Here is a 22,279-nt window from a genome sequence, read left to right as displayed (position 1 = left end):
AGATGGTCATTGACCAAAACCGGGAGGGCCTATGCAATGTGCAAAATGGCCGCTATTGTCCGTTTGCCGAATCCTGGTTGCAAATGGCTAAGTTCGTCCTTCCTTCCGTCGTATATCGTGAGAGGTGCTTGTAATCGCCTCTGATCCGTATTGCAATATCTCCCCTGATGTTGTGGAGACGTCCTTGTAATAGCCCTGGTCAGTCTCAGACTCAATAGTCTGGCGGATTGCACTCGCGTAACAATTTGCATAAATATACGACGCCGATAGAAGGAACGCAACTCTACGCCTCGCTAGCCGGAAGAAGAATACCTTCCCGGCGGGCTTCACGTTCGTCTCGATACGTTTGACGCTTGCGCAGTATCGTCGATCCGAGTCGTTTTCCGGCGCTGGGGCGCAACGTCGCCGTCGCAGCGCGCGCGAAACTCTTAATGCTAAAGATAACTAGGGAACTGTAACATCGATGCCATCTATGAGCCTGCTATCGAATCGCCGCTTATAATCCATTATGCTCACAGATGTCTACACTTACACAATCTCTTTACGATCTTTAATGCCCGTTTCTAACAGTCTGCCAAAAAGTGCGAGTTTTCGAATGGTCTGCTCATTGTCAGTCTCAAAACTTAAATCCTATTGAGCATTTTCGGGATGAATTTGGTCGCTGAGTAGCCAACAAGAAACATTCAAATAAACAAAGTTTATTAAATATTTTAAGGAAAGAATAGAAAAAGATTCCTCGAGACACAATCTCTCACCCACCAATCGAGTCAATGTCACGTCTGATTTGGTCTCGCCGAGACGAGACAAGATTAGCTCAAGTCTCGTCTCGGTCTCGATTTGGTCTCGAAATTTTCGGTCTCGGTATCGGCTTGGCCTCGACAATGACAATCTCGTCTCGGTCTCGGTCTCGGTTTTGAGTCGAGACTCTCGGTCTCGATAATCATACTAATTGTGTTTTTTCTATTCTTTTTATGATTTATGCGATTAAACTTAAATTATTCACTATTTTCACTGTGAGCCTAAAGTGCTGCCCAGCACGTATAGACCAAATAGAGAATTATATTTTAAGATGTAAACTTTTCGCCGGCTCACTGAAACTTTCGAGACTCGGGACAAACCCGACCAACCGCGTGTTGCGGCCCCAAATTATTATTAAAAAATAAGATTAAGAAATGGTTTGATTCTTTAAAAATCACAATATTATTTAAAGAGCAATCGTATTAAATAATTATATGTATTATAACAATGTATTAAACGCAACCGTGAAAGTGTCCGCAAGAGTTACGAAAGCCTATATAGTCAGCAAAACGATGAGTTGCGCGACTGGCCTACATCCGATCGAGCAACTCAGCAGTAACAAAGGACGAACGACCCGATAAAAGAGAACGAGAGGAAGAACCGAGAGGGCAATTGGAATTAGAGGCAGTGACGGGCATTTCGTATAAAGAATAATTGTTAGACCGAAGTTATTAAAATATTATTTTATTTTAGTCAAAGTGTCGCTTATTCCTTCTCGCCTCCCCCGTGGACCAAAAGAATCTGAGTGTTCCAAAAAGGGACACAACAAATGGTGGCAGCGTGAGGGATCCATGCTGAAGGAGAAGGGAACGGCAGCTGAAACAGAAAAAGTGAATCACTAAGGCGGTGCAACATCCTCAACGAAGACACGACAGCCAGATTCGACAACAGCAGAACACACGGTAGCAGCCGACGAGGGACAAACGTTCAGCGTAACCCGAGACGGCACCGACCTACCTCAACGGAGGCTCACCGACAGATAAAGCGGCACGAGCACCGACCAGCAACATGCGACTAACGACCGTAATGTAAATCGATTAAGCAATTTATGTAAAACGTAATTACCGTAGATGTCGGAAAGCGATAAATCCACCTGCGGAACAAAATCAATTGTGGCTCCATAGCGAGACGTCACGACGAGCGCGTAGAAATAGCCCGTTAAGTCCTGTTCAAACGACCGAAGAAGTCGTAAGCGACAATCGCAAAACCGTGCGTAGAAATTTAGACGCGTACTACTCAAGCGAAAGCGAATCAGAACCGGAATTACATCCTAATATCGTAGTCAAACGCGAATTTCAATTCGGCAATTTAGACGCGAGTTTAATAGGACATAATAACTGCCCCGAGGAAAATAGACTCCACCCCTCACACGCGTACGCACAATCAGAAGACTGGACGCAGACAGTACGACCAGTAGAATATCGCAAAGACGAGAGTTCTCATTGACATCGTATGATAGCAGCATATTCAATCCGCAAGAATATTACTCAGCATCAAGAAACATAAACGTAATCGAGATGGCGGAAGCACAAATTAACAACCACGACGCGAACAATGAAAATGCACAGGTAACCTTTGAGGAAATAGACGAAAAATAAACCGTTTTAATAGAGTATTATCTCAAAGGAGAACCCCGGCGTAACCGAATGCCCGATCAGGCCGGATTACAGCCGCACGATAGAGATTCCATTCTCAACGAGATATTAAATGGAATCCGCAATTTACAAGATCGCGTAAATTATTTAGAAAAAGCGAATCCTGAACGCCGCGAATTTCACGCAAGACGCGAACAAAGTGACCTCCCGTTTGAAGTTACGTACGGACGAACGTCATACGATATCCGAAATCAAGCGGAACACGCTATCTACGTCTAAAAGAGGCACGAGACATGATACCCGAGTTCGACGGAACCTCGCAAAAGTGTTCCAATTCTAGCATTTTCATGTAGGATTTTGAAGTACTTCTTAAATTTATGTAGAATTTAATAAATTCTGGCAATTATATTTTATAGTTTTTTGTAGTACACTTTTATTTTTTTTTTAATTTTGTAGAAATATTTCCGCCAGGGGTGTTCGCGGTCGCTTATCTGCCTCGCGAGCAAGATATCCGTCGGTCGCGTTCAAGATCTCCGATCGCAAGGGCGATACTCAATCGTTCTTAAGATCTCCGTTTCGCGAGCCATCGCAGAGAGTACGAGCGACGCAAGATTTCCATCCCGACATCTTACCGAAGATGCTCAGCCCGCTCGGTCGTGCAAGTGCGAGTGCGAGAAAAACTCTGTAAAAATACCGTGTCTTGAAATAAATTGTGCTTGTGAATGAAACCCGAAGCGCGTGTCATCTGAAATCCACTCCTCACTACTCCCTCTAGGACCTTGCCCCGCGCCCTTGTCAGGGTAGTCCCGGCATTCAATTCGTGTCCCGAGGTTACCTTGGCCGAGCACGAAACACAATATATTTTAATTGTTATTGATTATTCGATAAATAACTGTAAAATATAGCAAAGAGCGATTCTCTCCAAATTTTTCAGGAATCACGTTCTTGTGATAACAAAACGATTTAGCAAGTATTTGCGACAAGACGCGGTTTCCCTTAATTGTTATTAATTTTTTATTAACAATTTATTCTGTAGCGGTTTTTAAATTATTTGGTGAGAATCGCTTTTTGTTAAAGACCGCTAGGGAAACCGCATCTTGTCGCAAATACTTGCTAAATTATTTTGTTATTACAAGAACGTGATTCCCTAAAAATTTGAAGAGAATTGCTCTTTGCTGTCAATCGCTGCAGAATAAATTATTAATAAAAATAAAACAAAAATATTAGTCGACCTGACTGGCAGTAATTTATTAGTATAACTACGTTTCAACCCTTACTTTGGGTCCTTATCAAATTAATTTAACAATGCTGGAACAACATAAATTACCGGTAATCAACACATGCTACAAGAATCCAAATTAATAAAATGTGATACAAAGTACAATAAATATTATAAACTTACATAGATCATTGTGCGTCAAAATTACAAAAATAGATAGATAGATAGAATAATTACTTTATTTGCCCCGAAGGGGCCTTAAAGGGCGGAGGAACGTACCCAAACCTGTACAGTTTCACAACATCCTTTCTCACCTCTTTTCCAACATACACAAAATGGCGTTTTGAAAGGACGTACCCAACCCTGTACATTTTCCTCATCCTATTCCGTCCTGGTTCTTGGCTTTATACATTCTCATGCCCTCCCTCCCCTTCTCGTTCTTTACCCCTTTCCGTCGCTGCATCCTTTCTTTCCATTGCTCCTATATCTCTTCTTCTTTTCTTCTGGAGATTTCAATGCAAGTTTGTTCTTTCTTCCTCCTTCCATCTCGATGCTCTGTCTTTTGCCTTTCCTTCTTTCCAAGATCCGCCTTCCTTCTAAACAATCAAATCAAGAACTGGTTGTATGACACCTTCCTTTCCGTTCTCTTCTTCTTCTTACTTCCTCTTCTCTCTCTTCCGTCATTCGCCATAGTCTCCTCCATATTCTCTGCCCCTCCCTTTCTTTTCTTACTTCCTTTCTCCCCTTCTCGGACTTCCGACCGGATCACTTCTAAATAGTCGACTTATAAAAGTCAACGGAAAGTTGACTTTTATAAGTCGACTTCTAGTCGACTTCTAAAAATGGCGAAAAGTCGACTAAAAGTCGACTTAGTCAACTTTCCGTTGACTTTTATAAGTCGACTTCTAGTCGACTTCTTACTTCCTCTTCTCTCTCTTCCGTCATTCGCCATAGTCTCCTCCATATTCTCTGCCCCTCCCTTTCTTTTCTTACTTCCTTTCTCCCCTTCTCGGACTTCCGACCGGATCACTTCTAAATAGTCGACTTATAAAAGTCAACGGAAAGTTGACTTTTATAAGTCGACTTCTAGTCGACTTCTAAAAATGGCGAAAAGTCGACTAAAAGTCGACTTAGTCAACTTTCCGTTGACTTTTATAAGTCGACTTCTAGTCGACTTCTAAAAATGGCGGAATGTCGACTAAAAATCGACTTCTAAATAGTCGACTTATAAAAGTCAATTTTCCGTCGACTTTTATAAGTCGACTTCTAGTCGACTTCTAGTCGACTTCTAAAAATGGCGGAAAGTCGACTAAAAGTCGACTTCTAAATAGTCGACTATAAAAAGACGGAAAGCAGTCAAGCGGCGCGTCATCAATATGGCGGCGAATCTCGAGGAGGCTGGAGCATGGAGAAGAAAATTAATGTTTACGCGAGTGCAAGGAATACATGCCGCGAGACAGGACACGATAAGACGTCGAAAAGCGCCGCGCTATCAACCACCGCCACGAAACGTCGTCGTCGTCGTCATCATTGTCTTCCCGTTGACTTCCTCGATTAGATCAGAATACTGGAATTTGACTGTATGTATGTTGCAATATGTTTGAGACGGTTGTCTACATTGTCTACAACAAGAATTGTTACAGAATGCCGTTACCAATCGACATGGAAGCGAAATTGCTGCGCCAGATAGTTCTTGCAGGTATGGCGGATCTAAAAGAGGATCAGGATAAGGCCAAGTGGAAATATGCTTTAGAGGTTAGGTATGGTGTGTTATTAATTATCATCGATAATTAAGACCTATTGAATGCGACCTTTCTATTCTGAACCATCTTTCAGAACACCATCAGAAATGGAGGAACCTGTGTTCATGCATTCTTCGTGCGTTCTACGGAAAATCAGTCTGGAATAGGTGGTTTATAAAGAGGTGTACGAAACGAATAAGATGTATATGCGAGGTGTCACGGCGATAGAACCCGAATGATTGCCGAAATTCGCTTCCACGCTATGCCATTTTAGTGAATCATTGGTTGATCCACCGCCAAGGTATTTTTATCACAATTGTTGCTTTATAATGTTTTTCCTATTTATTTATAAAGATATTAATCTTCATTATGATCGAATATTATTCTCATTTATAGATATAATCAAGGAACCGGGAAGATCATTTGCCGCGTGTCTGGTACATTTGGAAAGGCCGGATGGGGACTACCATCGATGGATATAGAGCATCTGTGGACGGTGTAAAGTGGTTCGCGTATTTCTTCTTGGAGGGTCAAGTGTACCCTAAGCTGAAACGATTTGTTCCGTCGTTGCTGACGACACCTGGGAGCATCACCAAGTCATGGGCCAGGTAAATCGTTATTCTATCTCCTTTCGATTTCACGTTGATTCCTCGAATAGATTACATCAATTCAATACGATTTTTTCAGGTTGATACCACGCACTCAAGCAATAGTACAAACGTTGCAGTCGCAGGGAGTCGTGTCCAAATACAAACTGCTAGAAATCTGGGGTTTGGATGAAAAATGTGAGATTTTAATTTATAAAATAATATTTAGATATTATCATCGAGTAGACTTCTATACAATACTAGACCGCTGACAGGCATCTCGGCCGTGATGCTTGCCGCCATGTTGATTTTAGTCAAGATATGCTATACTACAGATTCTATACAAGTAGTTTTATACAAGATTTCTGTACAATAGTCTGGCATATACAGAATGTCCAAAAGAAAGGGTTTAATACTACAGGAGTAGTGGTTCGATTTCGGCATTCAAGTAGCTACACGTTGAAGGCATGACTTACAAACTTATTGATAACATGTACCAATATTTAACACAAAAACATTCGCCTGCTTCGTTATGTACTGTAATAACGAATACAGATAAACGCACATCATGAGCAACTGAACACCCGATAGTGACTTAATGTTAATTCAATATGGCCGCACCCTTCACTAACACTTGCACCTCGCACTCGCATCAGCTTTTCGGCAGTGCGTCCATAGATGTTAATGGTCTAGTATAAAAGTCTGTGGATATTATATATTTATAATTTTAGTTCTGTTGTCAGCTTACAAGAAGTGGCTGCCGGAATCCGCGCACGCAGAAGTGGCACAGATATGACGGCACACAGTGGCCGCCTTTGTAATTAAGAATAAAACATTAGGATTGTAATTATACAGTTTTTTAGATAATTAAATTATTTTATATATGAAAAAAAATCGAAATGCATCAGTTTTAGCCTTCCAGCAAAGGGTTGATTGTGTATCTTGAAATAATGAGGTAAAAATTACAAAAGTGAGAAAATTCATTAGCGTATCTACGATTTTATTTATCAGAATCTAATAAAATCTGTTAACTTTTGTCATTTTCACCTCATTTCAAGATACACAACCGACCTCCAGACGTACGTGCGGCGGCGGTTTATTTTATCGACTTTAAAAGTTGGCGGGAAGTCGACTTTCCGTCATGACGGGAAGTCGACTTGAAGTCGACTTCTACCGAAACTGACTTGGCAGAGAAGTCGACTTTTTTAAGGACGAAAGTCGACTTGAAGTCGACTTGAAGTCGGCGAATGTCTCAAAAAACGCCGAGTAAAAGTCGACTTTCCGTCATGACAAGAAGTCGACTTCCCGTCATGACGAAAAGTCGACTTCCCGTCATGACGGAAAGTCGACTTTTAGTCGGCGTTTTTTGAGACATTCGCCGACTTCAAGTCGACTTCAAGTCGACTTTCGTCCTTAAAAAAGTCGACTTTCTGCCAAGTCAGTATCGGTAGAAGTCGACTTCAAGTCGACTTAAAGTCGACTTTTTGCTCTTAGGGTGGTCAACTAAATTAATGATGGTATTAATCTTATACTTCAACGGATGACTGGAGAAGTACCTAATTGATGTATCGACCAGAAAACGTTGGTTTACAATACCAGTTAGTAACTAAGAAATTGTCCTGTCTAAATACAGTCGTGCCCAAAAAATTCAAACAATTTGGTTGTTGAAAAAAAAATTATATATATTTTTTTTTATATGTAAACGTGTATTAATAACACCAAAGCACAAAAATATAAAAAAAAAATTTTTTGTGTAAACCTGTAAATTATTATTAATAATTTTATCGACGTAAAAATTCAAGTTTTGTCACGTGATCATGAAACGCTACGCGATTGGCGTACGGGCTCGTGACGTCACGATGTTACATGGTCACGCCGCGAAGACTGGATACGATGTGTATAAAATAAGCTCTCCGAAACGACTTATAATAAATTCGATCATTTAGCCGAATTTCAACGGAGAATGTGTGAACAAGGCTTCGTGAAAGCAAATAACAATAATTTGCCGCAAATTAACATGTTTGCGGTGTTAGAATTTCTCAAAAATGATGATCGTTTTAATGCTCCAGAAATACGTTGTGCCAAAGCTTCATTGTAAGTATACGTTTGTAATAATTACGTTTCAATGTGTAACTGCTCATTCCAAATAACATTACTACGAGATTTTTATCGTAAATTATTTAAAGGAACTGTCGTGAGAGCTATGGAGATGCAGCTGTAGGTTATGTCCAAGTAAAACGTGAAGGAGACCTCTGCATCGTGAAATGTCGAGTATGTTCTGAACATAGGGTTCGGAGCAAAGCATATTCAACAACATTAATCATTAATGAAGCAACAGAGAAAATCATAGACGTTCAGTGTCATGATTGCGCAGCAGCAACAGGTATCTATGAATATATGCAATAAAAAGAGATGCGTTTTTACCTGTTCTCATTGCCATGCGTTCCTTAAAATTTGTCTTACATTACAGGTGGATGTAAACATGCTTTAGCAGTTCTCATGTGGGTACATCGAAGGAGCGAAGACCCTGCGCCTACAGAAATAGCATGCTATTGGAAAAAATCTCGTTTGTCAGGTGTAGGAACGGCACTCAAATATGTCGAAGTCAAAGATTTAGGCATTCAGAAAGTACATAAACTAAAACGAACATCCATTCCTGATAATAGCACTTTCTTACACGACGTTCTAGAACTGGCAGAAAGTAAACAAATTGATTGTCAAATTTCACGACTAGAGGTTGACTAGAAATGTCTGAAAACAAATAATTTATTGTTGCACAGACTCCTTTTAAAATTTCACTTAAATGGAGGTCTGATGTCAGGAAATTTTCTTACTTTTGCCAGTTCTGAGATGACTCAAGTCTTATGCGATGAAGCTGAACAATAGACACGAAACCAGAGTGATTGCCCACTGTGGTACGAACTCCGATACGGGAGAATTACAGCTTCTAAGCTGTACGAAGCAGCACATTGTACAACAGATAGTGGGTCGTTTGTTAAACAGGTAACAGGGGCGAGTAAGGTGCATGAAACAAGTGCAATGTTACGAGGAAAGGACTTGGAAAAACTGGTGCTGATAGAAGTAGAGCGCGAACTAGATACACGAATTAAGAGTGCTGGACTGTATCTATCACCAAATTATCCAGCTCTTGGTGCATCACCTGATGGTATGACCAACGAATACATTGTAGAAATAAAATGTCCTTTGAATGAAAAAGCGTTGGAAAGATTCTTGTCGAAAGATAAAATTATCAATCCTAAGTGCGTAGCACAAATGCAATTACAAATGTTAGCTACAGGAAAGAAAAAAGAATTATTTTGTGTGGCTGATTCGGCCTTTAAAAATACAAAAAAAGTGCACATGCAGTGGCTTGCATACGATGTAGAAGTAGCACAGGATTTAGTCAAAAAGGCAATGCTGTTTTGGGAAAGAAATATATTTCCATTGTTATTATCTTCTGTACAGAAGTAAGGTATCAATGTATAAAACTATATATGTAACAAAATATATAATATATTCAGAATTATTACCCACTTGTCATACTATTTTTTTATTATTGGTGAATGTAAATTTATTAACGCCGAGGCAATCACGATAATGTCATCAGTGTAAGATAACATACTATGGTTTATAACAGCATGTGGCTTTAGAAAATCAAATTTACGCAATCTCCCAATGACACGTTCTACGTGGATCCGTAAGCTAGCAATGCGCTTGGTTTCAAAAACCTCAGATTTCGTAGGTTTATGTGTAGACGATACGCTTGGTGGTTTTATTAACTCGCAATGTTTTTCTGCTAATAAAGATTTAATATTTTTAAAACCTCGGTCCGCCATAACAGCACATTTTTCAGGAAACTGATCTAGTATACCACACTTCTCAAACAATAATACATCTGATATTCTACCTCCATATCCAGTAGAAATGAAATTGATAAAGCCATCCGGTCCACAAGATATCAAATACTTTATCGTGTTACACTTTTTATATTTAGACCAAGACAAGGCTTGATTTACGGGATCACTCGGTTTTTCGATTTGTATTTCCAGAGCATCTACTATGGACTGGACATGATTGTATGAGCTCCGAAAAGGAATAGGCAAAGTTTTTTTAACTAAGTCAGGATTTGGGAAGAAAATCAAAGTTTTTAGTAAGTGACTGAGTATTGGAACAGTTTTGTTGAAAACTATACTTGCATTACTAGGACTCATACAGAATTGTTCAGCCAGTCGTTCTAACGTATCTTGTCTTCTGATCTTCATTAAACATAACTGTATATTTTGGATACTTACATTACCTTTCGTGCTCAAAAGATGCAACAGTGATTTCCATTCGTTTGAAATCCCTAGGTACGCTTTCATGTTGGTACTTATGAAATAGTTTGTTACATTTAATATGTCACGTTTATATTTATTTGGGCTACTAGGATTATCGAGACTCGTTTGGTCGCTAAACATATAATAATCATGAGAACTACTTATATCTATCGATGTAGTTGTAGTGCTTGTCGATATGGTGTCATTTGCATAGGGCATCTTAGAAATAATAGGTTTTGTCGGAGAAGTTGAAATGGGTAAATGGGTAATTTAATCGGGGAACAATATTCATATACAGTCGATACTGGGATGTTGCACGTTGTATAAACGCTACGATAATGTGGTCGAATCTTGACCTGTACGCCAACACTGTGCTGCATCATGGAAGTCTGTATTCCGACGTCTCTTCTTGTATCCGCAACTTCTTGTATTTCACACACAGTGAAAGTTTGTTCAGCTCGATATTTGAGATCGAGTTCATTTATCGCAGGCTTATTTAGGGCAGCAGTTATATTGGAATCCCTTATATTCTGTTCCGATGCATCTGCAGCATTTGTCGAAGAAGACTCGAATGCTTCTGTAAGGATCTCGTTTATTTCCGCTCGTCTTTGTCGTTTTTCTGCTACTATACGTGGAGTTGAGGATGTTCTACGTTTACAGTCGGGCTGGCATTCGAATTTATGTGGAATAACGTTTTTTCTAATTTTTACTGGACCTCCCATCATTATATAATACTGATAATTTTCCATATTCTCTTGCAGCTATAAATATAAAACATTTTTGATGCAGTTACGAAATTAGGTTAAGTTATTAATAGATGAAATCCTATCAAAAAAATAATAATTTAACAATTTAACATATACTTAGGCTGCAAAAACTTACATTGAAATGGTCTTCACAGCAAAAGAAGTTCGATTTGCTGTTTTTTATGTTGTCTCTCCGAACGGCATTAAACCATTTTTTACGAAGTTTCACGTCTTGTGGCACTGTCGCGAACACTTTATTTGGTGTACTTTTTGTTGTACTACCACAGAGAGGGACGAAACACGTTCTATACGTTTTAATTGTTGCCATTTCTATTAAAAACTCAAAATCTCAACAGATATCGTATACGGCACGTAACATTGGGTGCTTTCCAGCAAGGAACACAGGCGACACTGTGTGGCACAGTGTCAGACACAGTGCTTTCCAACAACGACACAGCGAAGCACATCTCGACACAGCATCGGTGTAGAGTTCGAGTGTGTTCTGTAGGCATTGTTGCCAATCTTTAAAAGTGAAAAACTTTTTTCGATCAGGGGGTCGATCATGAATCTTTTTCTCTAGCGAGAATTCGTGAAAATTACATATATGTATCGAGTATACTCGATACATCTAATATAATTTTCACGAATTCACGAGAGGGAAAAAGTATCGTGAGCAACCCCAAATTCTAAATTAATAACTGTATTTTGTGATAATACATTTTAGACATGTTTCAATGTGAGCATTGCTCAGCAGAAATAACTCTTGACGACGTACCGATTCATCAATGCTTTATTGAACAGGATGTTTATATGAAAGAAAACAATATTCTCTTTGCAACTACAACAAAACAATGTAAGTATCTGGAAAAACTATGTTTTGCAAAAGTTAAGGTTACTTATGGCTCGATATAACGTCCTTCTTTTAGCATCTGATAGCTGTGATATGAATAAAAAGCAATCGGAAGATGAATGTATTCTTCCAGAAATATCTTCAGGATCTTCTGAGCCGGTTAATACAAAACAGCGTATGTGTTTAATGAAAAATTTATCATAAAAATAATATAATAATGTATACTATTTACTACAAATCCCAGCAAACGAAAAAAGATTGAAAAGAATTAAAACGGGATTGCCAGGAATTCAATTAAGGACTTTCCGAATTCCATTCTGTCCAAAAAAGGGATTGAAATAGTTTCAATATCATGGAATTCCTTATTTTGGAAAGAATTTGTCTTTTTTGAATCCCATCCAATTCTGACACAAAAATATTATACCACTGAATGTCAGGTTAGGGATTGGAAAGTTTCGTGATGAATTCCATTCAATACCATTGATTCCGTTAACGAAATGAATACCACTGAATGCCAGGTTAGGGATTGGAAAGTTTCGTGATGAATTCCATTGAATACCATTGATTCCGTTAACGAAATGAATACCATTGAATGCCAAACTAGGAATTAAAAATTTCCGTATTGAATTCCATTGAATTCCGTCTATTCCGACAATAAAATGAATACCATTGAATGCCAGGATAGGGATTGAAAAGTGTCCGTGTTGAACTTTGTGGCGGTACGCGCCACCAATAGTACACGCCTGCGCGGTATCTGCATTACCGGCAGTTCGCGTCGATGCCGCTAGGCGTCGCATCGCCGGGGCATCTTCTCGAGTTCAAAGTTTTGTCTCGACCGCTATGTAAAGGGACCCCCTACGGGGCCTGACAGATCTTACAAATCTCATTTTCGGGCTAATTGCCCGTCGGCAGTAGTGCGTGTAATGCCCTTAGGCATACACAAAAGCTCACCGACGAACAACGGCGCTTGGTCGCCCAACGGAGGCGCGAGACGTTTCCTAAACCATTTAATGCCATGCAATTCCATAACCTTTACGGATTCCATAGGATTGGATGGAATTGAAAATTTTTTTTTTTGGATTCCATGGGATTGGACCATCTCATTTCGAATCCCATCTAATTTCATTTAATTCCGCCAAAAAAGGGATTCAAAGGTATTAAAAAATTTTAATATTTTTTAATCCTTTTGCGTTTGCTAGGATATATTACCATATACTAGTATAACTGGCATTCACATATAGTTTCTTAATCATGAATAATCCCATAAGTGATAGGTAATGTGATAAATTAAAAAAATATAAATTAATTCTTTTAGAAGCTGTTTGGGACAAACGTGCAACACTTGCATTACTAGCTTTATATGAAGCAAATATAGAAAACATTGATCATCCTAAAAAGAAGACCAAAATTTGGTCAAAAATTTCTATGGGTTTGCTCGAACATGGTATTGAGGTGAGTTTCATCTTAATATACAATGTGCATATATCAAAGGTCTTTAGAATTTCTCCTATAAGATGGAATAAATTTAATTGTGAATTAGACTAATTTTTTTATTATAAACATCAGGTGTTGTTAAAAATTGAAATTATATATATATATATATATATATATATATATATATATTGCACAAAATTTTCAACTCGCTTCGAAATTGTTGCAGGTGACCGATCAACAAGTTCGTTGGAAGATAAATGCACTAATGAAACGATACAAAGAAGTCGTTGACAATAACATGAAATCGGGGAGAGGAACTATAGAATTCGAATGGTTCCAGGTAATGGACGACTTTTTAGGAAAAAAGGGAAATGTAACAGCCGCAGGATATACTGTATCATCAAAAGTGGGGTTAGAAAAAATGGCACCTTCTACGTCACAGGCAGTGACAAAAAATCTCGAATCTCGAAAAATGAGTAAACAATCTGCGATGGATAATTTAGCTACAATAGAGTCTTCTAGCAATAGTCACAACACTGAGAAGAAAAAAACACTCACAACCCATGGCACTGGAAGTAACATTGCTAAAACAAAAATTGAATTAGAGAAACAGTGGTTGAAACACTTGCAACTAAAAGAAGAATATGATAAAAACAAACAGGAAAAAAACAAAGATTTGATTGAAAGTAAAAAAGAAGCTTTAAAATTGAAAAGAAAACACCTGGCTCTGAAAGAAAAAGAAATGGAGCAAAGGTCTGATATAGCTACGAATAAAATGAGCGAAAAAAAAAGACATGCTGACATAATAGAAATCGAAAGACTGAAATACAAACTTTTAAAAAAATTTATAGAAAAAAAGGAAAACAGAAGCATTGACGTGTCAGAAGAGTCAGATTGAAGGTGTAAGGACGGTGGTTGCTGGCAACAATAAAAATCCTGCCAAATTCCTTATATATCTATTTTATTTCTTATTATTTGTTTTGTTTTGCGAATGTTAAAATGTTTTATGATTTATGTTTTATGAAAATTACGAACAAAGTCACTATAGATGTAGCTATAGTACACGTTACGTATACTTATACTAATAGATAATGCGCATATGCGCTTTACGGAATCCATCCAGTCTTTCATGTATTTTGATCTCTGTAGAATCATAATAATTCTTATAGTTGTAAGAAATGTTGTTTCTTAAAAAAATTCTACTTATATATATATGATATAGCAACATAAATGTGATTGTTTTGGTATTATTTTAGTATTATAACTAAATAAGCGTTCTTTGAGGAAAAAAATAAATGTATTAAACTGTATACAGGCATACATTCACTTGTTACATAATATCATGGCCTACATCATAGATTACACTGATTGTTTAATACGCGTAATAAAAAATACATAAGTAGTAAATTAGTTTACTCACGCACACGCGCGCGCACACACACACACACACACACACACATTGGCTGATCAGCTCAAAAATACTTTTGGACTACTTGATACTCGTATCAAGTAGTCCATCGAGTTTATAGCAAAATTAATTATATTTTTATAAGAATAAAACTTCTTTTTTACTTAACCACAGAATTTCAAAAAGTAGCAAATAATAAAAAGAATAAAATCATTGTTAGTCGGTATTCATAAACAGTTAGGAAACAATTCATAAAATAATTCAGTTCTACGATCCATCCCAGCTGTTCTATTATCTATTTCTTCTTGTTCAATATCATTAGTAATTCCACTGGTACAATCATTTAAAACTTCTGGAAAATGGTATGTATCATTTTTCTCAATACAGTAATTGTGTAATATACATGCTGCAACTACAGTGTTAACGACAAAAGGTAAATCGCGATATTCAGTGAAAAACTTAATACGGCGAAATCGTTCTTTCAGTTGACCGAATGCTCGTTCAATTGCCATTCGCGTTGAAGAATGAATATAGTTGAACTCTACTTGTTGAGGCGTTAAATGTCCATTGTCTCGAAATGGTGGAACAAGCCAAGGTAATGACGGATATGCCGAATCGCCTAACAAAAACATCTTATCGGGGAATAATATTTCTTGATTCATAGATGCTTCATGATATAGCTCAGATCTTCTGAGAATTCGAGCATCATGAAGGGAACCGGGGTCACCACAATACACATTGATAAACCGCATATCTGCATCTGCAACTGCTTGCAAAGAGATTGAGAAATATTTTTTTCGATTGCAATACTCTCGTGCACGGTCTAGAGGCTTTTCTATTCGGATATGTGTTCCATCTATCACTCCTAAGACTTTCGGAATACCTTTCTTCGACGAAAATTGTTCATTTACAACTACAGCTTCAAGGCCCTGTGGCCATTTGATCACTGAATCAAATTTTGTTAAAAGCCAAGTTACTACTCGCCGTAGAACTCGAAATACAGAAGAAATGGATACATCAAATCTGTCTGACATGGTTCGCAATGGTTCTGTATTTGCGATATACCATAAAAATAGTAGAAAACTTAACTTTGCAGAAATAGGTTTGACTCCAAAAGAATGTGAAGGTATAAAATTGGATAACTCCAATTCATCTGAAAAGAAAGTGTTATTATTGTATAATACCATTGTAGGTGTAGAATGAAACACTAATGCACAATGTATATATATATTACCAATTAATTTTGATGCAGTACACCGATTTAGTCGTAAATGTTGTTTATATTCCTTATTAGTCCAAGAATTAATAATCTGAAGATAATTTTGAATGCGGTGTCTCCTTTGTCCACTTGTCAAGTAAAGCATTAGTGGGAATAACAATAAATCGTCGTCTTCTTCACCATCACCACTAGATGAACTCGCGCTATCTTCTGTACTGCTTGATTCACTCATAGCACTGGCTGTTAAACTGCTACTGCTGCTAAAATATGTTTCAGCAAGTTGACAAATAATTTTATCATCGTTGTCCATCTATAAAACAAGAATATCATACTATTATAATCTAGAAAACTGATAAATTATAGAGTATGTTCGGCTGTACTCACTGTATACATACCCGTAGGATTGTATCAAACAAATTACCTCGTTTGCAGAAAAATGATCATTAACATTTCATCGTATATTTGAGTAAAACTACTATTTTTTAATACTATCCATGTGAATTGTTATTGTAACATTCACCTTTTATATCAGCACTAGTTTTTTATTTATTTTATTTGTTTAAACATAACCTTTTTACTGCTTTCACATTAAACATAACTTATTTACTGCTTTAAAATTATTCTAGTGAAAAATCCTTGCGAAAATATAAATGTGTCCACAATTAATGGTCGAGTTTTGCGTTCCAACAAACACTCATACACAGTGTTCGAGTGTGTCGCACAGTGTCGCACTGTGTCACCTTGCTGGAAAACAGCCATTGTGACGTCACAGACCGCTCGGATAACTTCGGGCGTGATCGGCGCGTCATCGGCTATGAGTTTAAAGTAATATTTTATAAAATCTATATCTCCGTTAATATTACGAAAAAAAAGCATTTTTTTCTATAAAACATATGCATATAAACTCTTTAAATATTAAAAAAAAAAAATTACGTTCAAAAACCCAATTGTTTTTCTCCAGTTCATACGTGAATTTAAGATGAGGGTGATAATTGTTAAATGTAAAGATGACATCATTAAGTTTCGATTTCGGAATACACATAAAAATGTCGTCAACATAACGGTAAAATATGTCGATTTGAAAGTCAAAGGATTGAAGGCAACGAGTTTTCAAGTCGTTCATGACTATGTCAGCCAAAATCGGGGAGAGGGGGGAACCCATTGGACTACCGAAGATCTGTGTTCGTAAAATTCCCCATTAAAAGAACAACTGGAATTTAAAATCATCTTGATAGCATATAGGAATTGCTCAAGGTTCATTCGAGTCTCTCCCGATATTGTATCCCACCTTTTTCCGATTCCAGTCAGAACAAGATCAATTACTATGTTCGTAAACAGTGCAACAACATCGAGAGAAACCGGGATGTAGTTCGGAGGGATGTTGAATTCTTTAATACTCTTCACGAACGACCAAATGTCTTTAACATGAGATTTTGATTTCGCGACTGCTTTATCAAGAATGTTATGTAAATAGATAGCAATATTATATAACGTGCTTCCAATTGCAGATACAATTATATGTAGCGGATAACTCTCTTTATGGATCTTCGGAAGTCCGTAACAACGTGGAAGGTTGCCATTCGTGCAATTTAATGCATTATAAACCCTCGCATCAATAATATCATTATTCAATCATGATTTCACTAAACAATTTGGTTTTGAAGTGATTTTCTTTATCGGGTCCTTGTTTAACTTTTTGTATGTGGATGGATCATTAAGCAATGCTTTAATTTGCCTGGTATAACCGTATCTGTCCATAATGATTGTAGTCTGACCTTTGTCAGCATTTGTGACTAAAAAGATCCAGGAGATATTTTTTGCAAATTAAAAACTGCGATAAAATGTATCGATCGATAGGATTGAAACTTTTATTTGTTTTTATGAAATCATGTAACGAATTGAAAACTAAACAGCGTAATTCATTAACTTTTTTATTAGCAATTATATACTTATTTTGTTTTAGATTTTTTAAAACCTCTAAAACGATTTGTGATCGATCATTTTTATTGTGTTGGTTGACCGGTAATCCAAACTTGCTACCTAAACTTAGCATCTTTAAAACATTGGCAGGAATCTGTTTGTTGCTAATATTGGCTACCCATTTGCTCGTATTAATATTAAGGAAAGTCTCGAGAAGTTCATTATGTTTAGTCTTTCAATTGTTGAATTTTTAAATCAATTTTTGTTTGGTCATGTTATTAAAGTACGCTATTTTATTTTTGTTAAACGAGAAAAAATCAGTTATTATATTTGTCGGCAAGGAAACATATAAAGCATTTTCAATCCTTTGACCTTTAGATTGTAAACAAGAAAGGTGTAGTTAACGTCTTTAATCTTTAAGTGTAATAACAAACGTTGGCAACGATGTTTGTAATTATTTAACGTTCGATTTAAACGCATGTTACTTAGCTTGATATTGTACCGAAAATGTAGAATATGAGACGGGAATAAGTCCCAACGTCTGCAGCAAAGTAAAAATCTTAATTGTTGCTTCGTCGAACATAATAGTTTATGTTGTAAATTAATCCATGATTTTAACAGCATTGTGTTGTGTTGAGCAATTTCTATATGCTATCAAGATGATTTTTAAAATTCTATCAGTTTTTCTTTTAATGGAGAATTTTACGAACAGATCTTTGGTAGTTCAATGGGTTCCCCCCTCCTCTCCCCAATTTTGGCTGACATATATAATCATGAACGACTTGAAAACTCGTTGCCTTCAATCCTTTGACTTTCAAATCGACATATTTTACCGTTATGTTGACGACATTTTTATGTGTATTCCGAAATTGAAACTTAATGAAATGATGTCATCCTTGCATTTAACAATTATTACCCTCGTCTTAAATTCATGTATGAACTGGAGAAGAACAATTGTTTGAATTTTTTGGACACGACTGTATTTAGACAGGACAATTTCTTAGTTACTAACTGGTATCGTAAACCAACGTTTTCTGGTCAATACATCAATTAGGTACTTCTCCAGTCATCCGTTGAAGTATAAGATTAATATCATCATTAATTTAGTTGACCATGCAATCCTTTTGTCCGATGAGTAGTTTCACAAAGAAAATATTAACTTTGTAAAATCCATTTTGTCGAACAATTGTTTTCCGGACTCGCTAGTGAACAAACATATACAAAAAAGATTTGTCGAAATTAATAAACAGTCGAATAATGTTGATGGTGTTAATAACGATGATGGGGAACACAATATCTTAGATCTAAAAAATTATGTGCCCATTTCCTATGTAAAAACTTTTAGCGAAGACTTACGGAGGATTTTTAGTAATTATGGCTTAAGCACTTTATACACGGTGACCTTATACACTAAGAAATTGGATGTTTTAATTAAAAAAGGGAAGGACAGATTAGATAGTAAAAAGTGCACAGGGGTTGTTTACAAACTAGATTGCTCTGATTGTAATGCTTGCTATATTGGTCAGACTAAGAGACATATAGAAACTCGCATAAAAGAACATTGCGCTGCACCTATAAAAAAGATTTCTAGATACAATGCTATTACTCTTCAATCTATCATAAAATAGGATCGAAATAGGGCCAATCATATTTAGTATTGAAACAAGAATATTTTAATCTTAAATAGAAAATTTCTTAATTCTAGAATAAAATAATCTTGATACTATCCCTCTAACTTTCTCAGAAAGATTCAGATAGAACTTTGTGACAATCTTATAATATTCTTCATTCAACAATAGACGAATCTAAAAAAAATCTTATTCTACTCTTGCAAAAAGAGAATTTGTAGATTGTTAGGATCTATTATATTATTCTTTCAAGATCCTTTTTGTGATAGAATGAAGTAAAGGTATTTATGAACAAAAACACAGCTATTATTTTGTAACGTTTTATTATAATCTCGTACAATTAGACAATATTCAATTATAATTATAAAAATCATAAATCATAAAAATGATTGAAAATCATACAAAACGTATTTGATAGAAAGCGTCTTTTATAGAGAAATCAATGGAGAATAAAACGAAACGGAACGGAAACAATCGTTGACCATTAGCAGTAATTTTGATGTTAGTTGCTCTATGGATAGCCAAATCTTGGAATTTTAATCTCTAACATCTGTGGAGAAAAAAAACGCTCATCACTGCACGCTCATTGGATATTGCACGTCGCGCATGGCATTATCTTAATTTACTTTTTATCTTTTTCTAATTCTTAAAATTAGAAAAGGATAAAAAGTAAGTTAATAAACCACTGTGTTAAACCGAGATATTAAAATTAATATATGTTGGACAAATCAACAACCAATCGATACACGAAACTGTCACTAGTGTCATTTTCGTATGTCAAAGTTATTTGTGTGTGCTCAAGATTGAGACCCTGGTACCCTGATACCTTGAAGGTTTCCTTTCGGTGTAGATGAGCGCATTATTTCTACCTTCCAGCCAATTGCGAGCCTAGAAATAGTGCACTCGTCTACACCGAAAAGAAACTCATTTTTGCTCCCCATTGTACTCCTTTTTTAAAGACATATGCGGCTCGTCCGTCGTATTCATTGTGGTATTCGTTGAAGTGATGCACGAATCGGTACCCGTATCTCTCATTGGTCGATATATACAATACCACACCACAACAGATTCAAGTTTAAACGAAGCTATTGCTAATCTTGTTCTTGAAACAGTTGCGTAATACGTAAGTGGCAAGTTGCGAATGAGCGCAATAGAAAATCCTTAGATCAGTATTCTTAACCGTTGCAAGTACAACGTATACGCGCAACTTCACCATTCGCAATGCAACGAATAAGTTAACCCATTCGTTTCTCTCGAAACGTATACGTTATGTTGTGGAAAGTAAATCTGTGAGGACACACATACAAATATTTGTGTAAATAATGAATCTTGAAGATATAATATTAAATGTGCTAATTATAAATGCAGTAGAAAATGCTGAAATAGCAGAAGAACGAAGGGTAATTTTCCATATTAGGAACAATTTTTTTGAATTGTCTAAAGACCATTCTACAATAGTAAACATAGTCGTAAGTGGTTTTAAGTGTAGTTGTAAAGTAGTACTACCATTTGTAAAGCGTGTTGTGGAAGATGGTTAAACTTCATCTTTCACGACTACGAAGATGTAGAACGTAAGAGCTGTAGAACGTAACCAATCAGAATGTTGTTATTCACGTGACCACGCCGCTATCATTCTTTTTGTCGAAATAGAAATATAAACGTGAAAACATTTTGTACAACACTTACGACTACTACTATTCCTACAACTCTACACCTACGTTTACACTATTGTAGAATAGTCTTAATGAAAAATTTATACAATTGTTTCGCAAAGATGCAGCAAGATATGTTATCGATCTTGTTGAACCGCATTTAACTCCTCAAACAAGGATATCTGCAATTGATTCCACAACTAAGGTAATTATTCTAAAATTTATAACTTATGTACATAATGCACATAAACATAAACAATAAAGAGCTGTTTTTGTAAGTTATGACAGCATTGCGATTCTTTGCAAGTGATTCCTATCAGATGGATATTGAGAAAACATTTATCTGGTTGTCAGTCCACCGACAGTTTCCCGTAGTATTCATGAAGTGATAGATATTGTTCAGTATTATTATTTTTATATGATTTGTAATGCACGCGTTACACCGTTATGTGCGGCCGATAGAGTACTTTTTTCCAGTAAGCTTTGCGTGCGAGAGAGAAGCTCAGAGAGAGAGAAGCACGATGTGCCACGCAGCAACAGCGCACAATAAAGATTCATCGTACAAACGTACAACAAGACAATTAATATTATATTACTATTTTTTTATTTTAGATTCTATAGAAGATTCGAATTTCATGGCACTATAGAGTGTATAGATTGCACCCACATTGCCTTTTTTCCTCCAACAGAAAATAATAATTCTAAACATATATGTATATGTCAACAGAAAAGGATACCCACTCAATTAATAATCAATTAGTAATAATAATTCTAATATAAACTATTTTCATTTTTTTAATTTTATAAATTAAAAAAATAGTAAATAGTATATTACAATTACATAATATATTATATTTTATTGCAGATCTGTGACTGGCGATTGAAAATTATGAACAAAAATGCACGGTACCCTGGTAGTACTCACGATACGTACATTTGAAACAATTTCAATGTAAAAAATGGTACAAGTAGAAACTTGCACATTGCTTCCTCATAGTTTTTAAGTGTGCAAATAGAAACTTGCACATTGCTTCCTTACAATTTTTAAATGTGCAAGTAGATACATGCACATTGCTTCCTCACAGTTTTTAAATGTGCAAGTAGAAACCTGCACATTGCTTTAGTTTTTAAGTGGGCAAGTAGAAACTTGCACATTGCTTCCTCA

At 36.5% G+C, this 22,279-nt stretch overlaps 2 protein-coding genes and 3 pseudogenes across 6 annotated transcripts; 3 read left to right on the top strand and 2 right to left on the bottom strand.

The window, feature by feature from the left end:
* The first annotated feature begins 5,019 nt into the window (after window positions 1–5,019).
* LOC139824230 (probable ATP-dependent RNA helicase DHX37) lies at window positions 5,020–6,835 on the top strand. 5 transcript variants are annotated; one of them, XR_011735048.1, is made up of 6 exons: window positions 5,020–5,192; window positions 5,256–5,372; window positions 5,449–5,655; window positions 5,751–5,962; window positions 6,042–6,139; window positions 6,332–6,835. XR_011735048.1 is itself a non-coding variant. In XM_071796732.1 (6 exons), the coding sequence occupies exons 4-6, from the start codon at window positions 5,811–5,813 to the stop codon at window positions 6,410–6,412; spliced, it is 345 nt and encodes a 114-aa protein (XP_071652833.1). In that variant the 5' UTR covers window positions 5,027–5,192; window positions 5,256–5,367; window positions 5,449–5,655; window positions 5,751–5,810; the 3' UTR covers window positions 6,413–6,835. The 5 variants fall into 5 exon arrangements, 4 of the variants coding, with proteins under 4 accessions (XP_071652833.1, XP_071652832.1, XP_071652836.1 ...); XM_071796732.1 differs by having other exon boundaries at window positions 5,027–5,192; window positions 5,256–5,367; window positions 6,318–6,835; XM_071796731.1 differs by having other exon boundaries at window positions 5,027–5,192; window positions 6,318–6,835.
* Window positions 6,836–7,904: 1,069 nt separating this feature from the next.
* On the top strand, window positions 7,905–9,412 carry LOC139824242 (uncharacterized; annotated as a pseudogene).
* Window positions 9,413–9,465: 53 nt separating this feature from the next.
* Window positions 9,466–11,492, bottom strand: LOC139824241 (uncharacterized; annotated as a pseudogene).
* A 100-nt stretch (window positions 11,493–11,592) lies between these two features.
* LOC139824238 (uncharacterized) lies at window positions 11,593–14,927 on the top strand. The gene is made up of 4 exons (XM_071796752.1): window positions 11,593–11,856; window positions 11,930–12,028; window positions 13,169–13,305; window positions 13,514–14,927. The coding sequence occupies exons 1-4, from the start codon at window positions 11,730–11,732 to the stop codon at window positions 14,183–14,185; spliced, it is 1,035 nt and encodes a 344-aa protein (XP_071652853.1). The 5' UTR covers window positions 11,593–11,729; the 3' UTR covers window positions 14,186–14,927.
* A 127-nt stretch (window positions 14,928–15,054) lies between these two features.
* LOC139824239 (uncharacterized) lies at window positions 15,055–16,588 on the bottom strand (annotated as a pseudogene).
* Between the last annotated feature and the right edge of the window lie 5,691 nt (window positions 16,589–22,279).

Source organism: Temnothorax longispinosus, unplaced genomic scaffold (genome assembly GCF_030848805.1).
Source record: "Temnothorax longispinosus isolate EJ_2023e unplaced genomic scaffold, Tlon_JGU_v1 HiC_scaffold_30, whole genome shotgun sequence".
Lineage (NCBI taxonomy): Eukaryota > Metazoa > Arthropoda > Insecta > Hymenoptera > Formicidae > Temnothorax > Temnothorax longispinosus.
The sequence above is the reverse complement of the archived record's forward strand: the minus strand, read 5'-3'. Positions and strand labels throughout refer to the sequence as shown.

Excerpts from the sequence above, each read along its gene's own strand:
- LOC139824230 (XM_071796732.1), top strand. The coding sequence starts at position 5,811 with ATGGGGACTACCATCGATGGATATAGAGCATCTGTGGACGGTGTAAAG. Across the intron at positions 5,963-6,041 it reads ATCACCAAGTCATGGGCCAG|GTTGATACCACGCACTCAAG; the intron begins GTAAATCGTTAT and ends CGATTTTTTCAG. Across the intron at positions 6,140-6,317 it reads CTGGGGTTTGGATGAAAAAT|TCTGGCATATACAGAATGTC; the intron begins GTGAGATTTTAA and ends TCTGTACAATAG.
- LOC139824238 (XM_071796752.1), top strand. The coding sequence starts at position 11,730 with ATGTTTCAATGTGAGCATTGCTCAGCAGAAATAACTCTTGACGACGTA. Across the intron at positions 11,857-11,929 it reads TGCAACTACAACAAAACAAT|CATCTGATAGCTGTGATATG; the intron begins GTAAGTATCTGG and ends TCCTTCTTTTAG. Across the intron at positions 13,306-13,513 it reads TGCTCGAACATGGTATTGAG|GTGACCGATCAACAAGTTCG; the intron begins GTGAGTTTCATC and ends AAATTGTTGCAG.